The sequence below is a fragment of the Anas platyrhynchos genome, chromosome 32 (genome assembly GCF_047663525.1).
Source record: "Anas platyrhynchos isolate ZD024472 breed Pekin duck chromosome 32, IASCAAS_PekinDuck_T2T, whole genome shotgun sequence".
In the NCBI taxonomy this organism is placed as follows: Eukaryota; Metazoa; Chordata; class Aves; order Anseriformes; family Anatidae; genus Anas; species Anas platyrhynchos.
This window is the reverse complement of record NC_092619.1, coordinates 1,640,423-1,642,566: the sequence shown is the minus strand read 5'-3', so window position 1 is coordinate 1,642,566 and position 2,144 is coordinate 1,640,423. Positions and strand designations below refer to the sequence as shown.

Genomic DNA, 2,144 nt, shown 5'->3' with positions numbered 1-2,144 from the left:
GACAGTGGGGTAACAGCCCTCCCAAGGCAGTCCTGGAAGGAGCTGGGGCAAGATCTTGGTTCCACAGGAGCCAGTGACTTGGGTTCCCACCTACCATTGTGCTTTGTGTTCTTCCAGGCTCATGGAGATGGGCCTTTGATGAGCTGAGGGCTCTCCTGTGATGGGCCTGGAAGCAGTCAGAGCAGGGCATGAATTGAATTATTCATCCTGACATCATTTCCTTGGGTCTTCGTTTTGTGTACAGATGTGCTTCTTATCATACAGCCTAACGCAATCCAGCAAGAACATAAACCTCTGGAGGCATCTGCATGTGGAGGTCACATATATATGATGGTGGTATTACATAAGATACGACAGCAGAGAACTCAAATTGCTTTTCAGAAATGCATCATGATTATGGGAAAAGCTGTGCTGTTGCACGGGCCGTGGCTTCCTTCAAGGCCAGCATCACGGCCTTGTTTCTAAGACTGTAGATGAATGGGTTTAAGAATGGGTACAGGACAGTGTTCAGCAAAGCTACAATGCTGTTGGTCTCCAAAGAAACATGTCCTGAGGAGGGTGCGTAGAGAGCAATGCAGCTTCCATAGGCAATGGCCAAGGTGGTGAGATGGGAAGAGCACGTAGCAAAAGCTTTTCTCCTCGCTGAGGCTGCTGGCATTTGTAGAATACAGAAAAAGATGCTTGTGTAAGATGCCAGAGTTAGACACAAGGAAGACAGCACGATAAACAATATGGAAACCGATTCTGTTTTCCAAAGCAGGGTGACATCAGAGCAAGACAGTTGGAATAAAGGGGTGGTGTCACAAAAAACGTGCTGGATCTTGTTCAAACCACAGAAAGTGAGCTTGGAGAGCAGCACCAAGTGGTAACTCAAGAATGTGAAGCCCATGACCCAAACAGCAGCAACCAGCTGGATGCAGAGCTGATGCTTCATGATGGCAGCATAACGCAAAGGCTGGCAGATGGCAACATAACGGTCAAAGGACATGACAACAAGGAGAACAAACTCTGCAATACCCAGGGCAAAATAGAAGGAGGACTGGGCAAAGCATCCACCTACTGAGATTGTTCTCCTGCCAAAGCTCAGAATTACCAACAGTTTGGTGCTTGTGGAGGACGTAAACCAGATTTCCAGGAATGCCAGATTGCCAATGAAAAAGTACATGGGGGTTTGCAGGCGGTTATCCACACACACCAGGAAAATGATGGCTGCATTCCCCATCACCGTTGTCAGGTACATGAGTAGAAGGACCATGCAGAAAAATAGCTGTAGCCTTTGATCAAGCCCTGAGAAGCCTGTGAGGATGAATTCAGAAATGACAGTTCCATTGCCTACTCCCATGCCCAATTTCCATTCATCCTGCTGAGGCAGGAACATGACAAAACCAAGTAAAATAATTTCATGGTCTGGATGCAAGGTTATCTCCTTCCTTCTCTCTTTCCTTGCTTGCAGGCTTCCTATACAACAGAGAGAGAAGAAGATTCTGTTGGACCTTCCTTAAATCTGCCTTTTCCATTTCACATATCATGCAGAGTTCTATGGGAATTTCTTGTCTTCTTTCCAACCTTGTCCATCAGCCACAAATTATTCTTTCTCAAGAGCACAGAACTAATAAAGGGTTGTTAGCGATTGCACCCTGTTCCCAGGAAGATCCTCATTTACTCAGAATAATTGAAAACACCCATTGTAACAATGTTTCGAAAGGAAATCTCATCTTCTGCACAAATATTTTCTATTTTGTAGATGCTAAACCATGAATTCAAATATGTTACCGGTTGTTCTCTGGATACCCAGTACCCTGAGCTGGTGGAAGGGGATGGGGAGCAGGATGTGGCCCTCACCATCCACGAAGAACTGGTTGGTGACCTGCTACGGCACTTGGATGTGCACAAGTCGATGGGGCCGGATGGGATCCACCCAAGGGTACTGAGAGAACTGGCAGAGGTGCTGGCCAAACCACTTTCCATCATTTATCAGCAGTCCTGGCTAACGGGGGAGGTCCCAGCTGACTGGCGGCTAGCGAATGTGACGCCCATCTACAAGAAGGGCCGGAGGGCTGACCCGGGGAACTACAGGCCTGTCAGTTTGACCTCAGTACCAGGGAAGCTCATGGAGCAGATCCTCTTGGGAGTCATCATGCGGC

At 47.6% G+C, this 2,144-nt stretch overlaps 1 protein-coding gene across 1 annotated transcript; it reads right to left on the bottom strand.

Annotated features, from left to right (window-relative positions):
* Positions 1-394: 394 nt before the first annotated feature.
* On the bottom strand, positions 395-1,378 carry LOC140000498 (olfactory receptor 6E1-like). The gene has a single exon (XM_072030396.1). The coding sequence runs from the start codon at positions 1,376-1,378 to the stop codon at positions 395-397; it is 984 nt and encodes a 327-aa protein (XP_071886497.1).
* Positions 1,379-2,144: the final 766 nt, after the last annotated feature.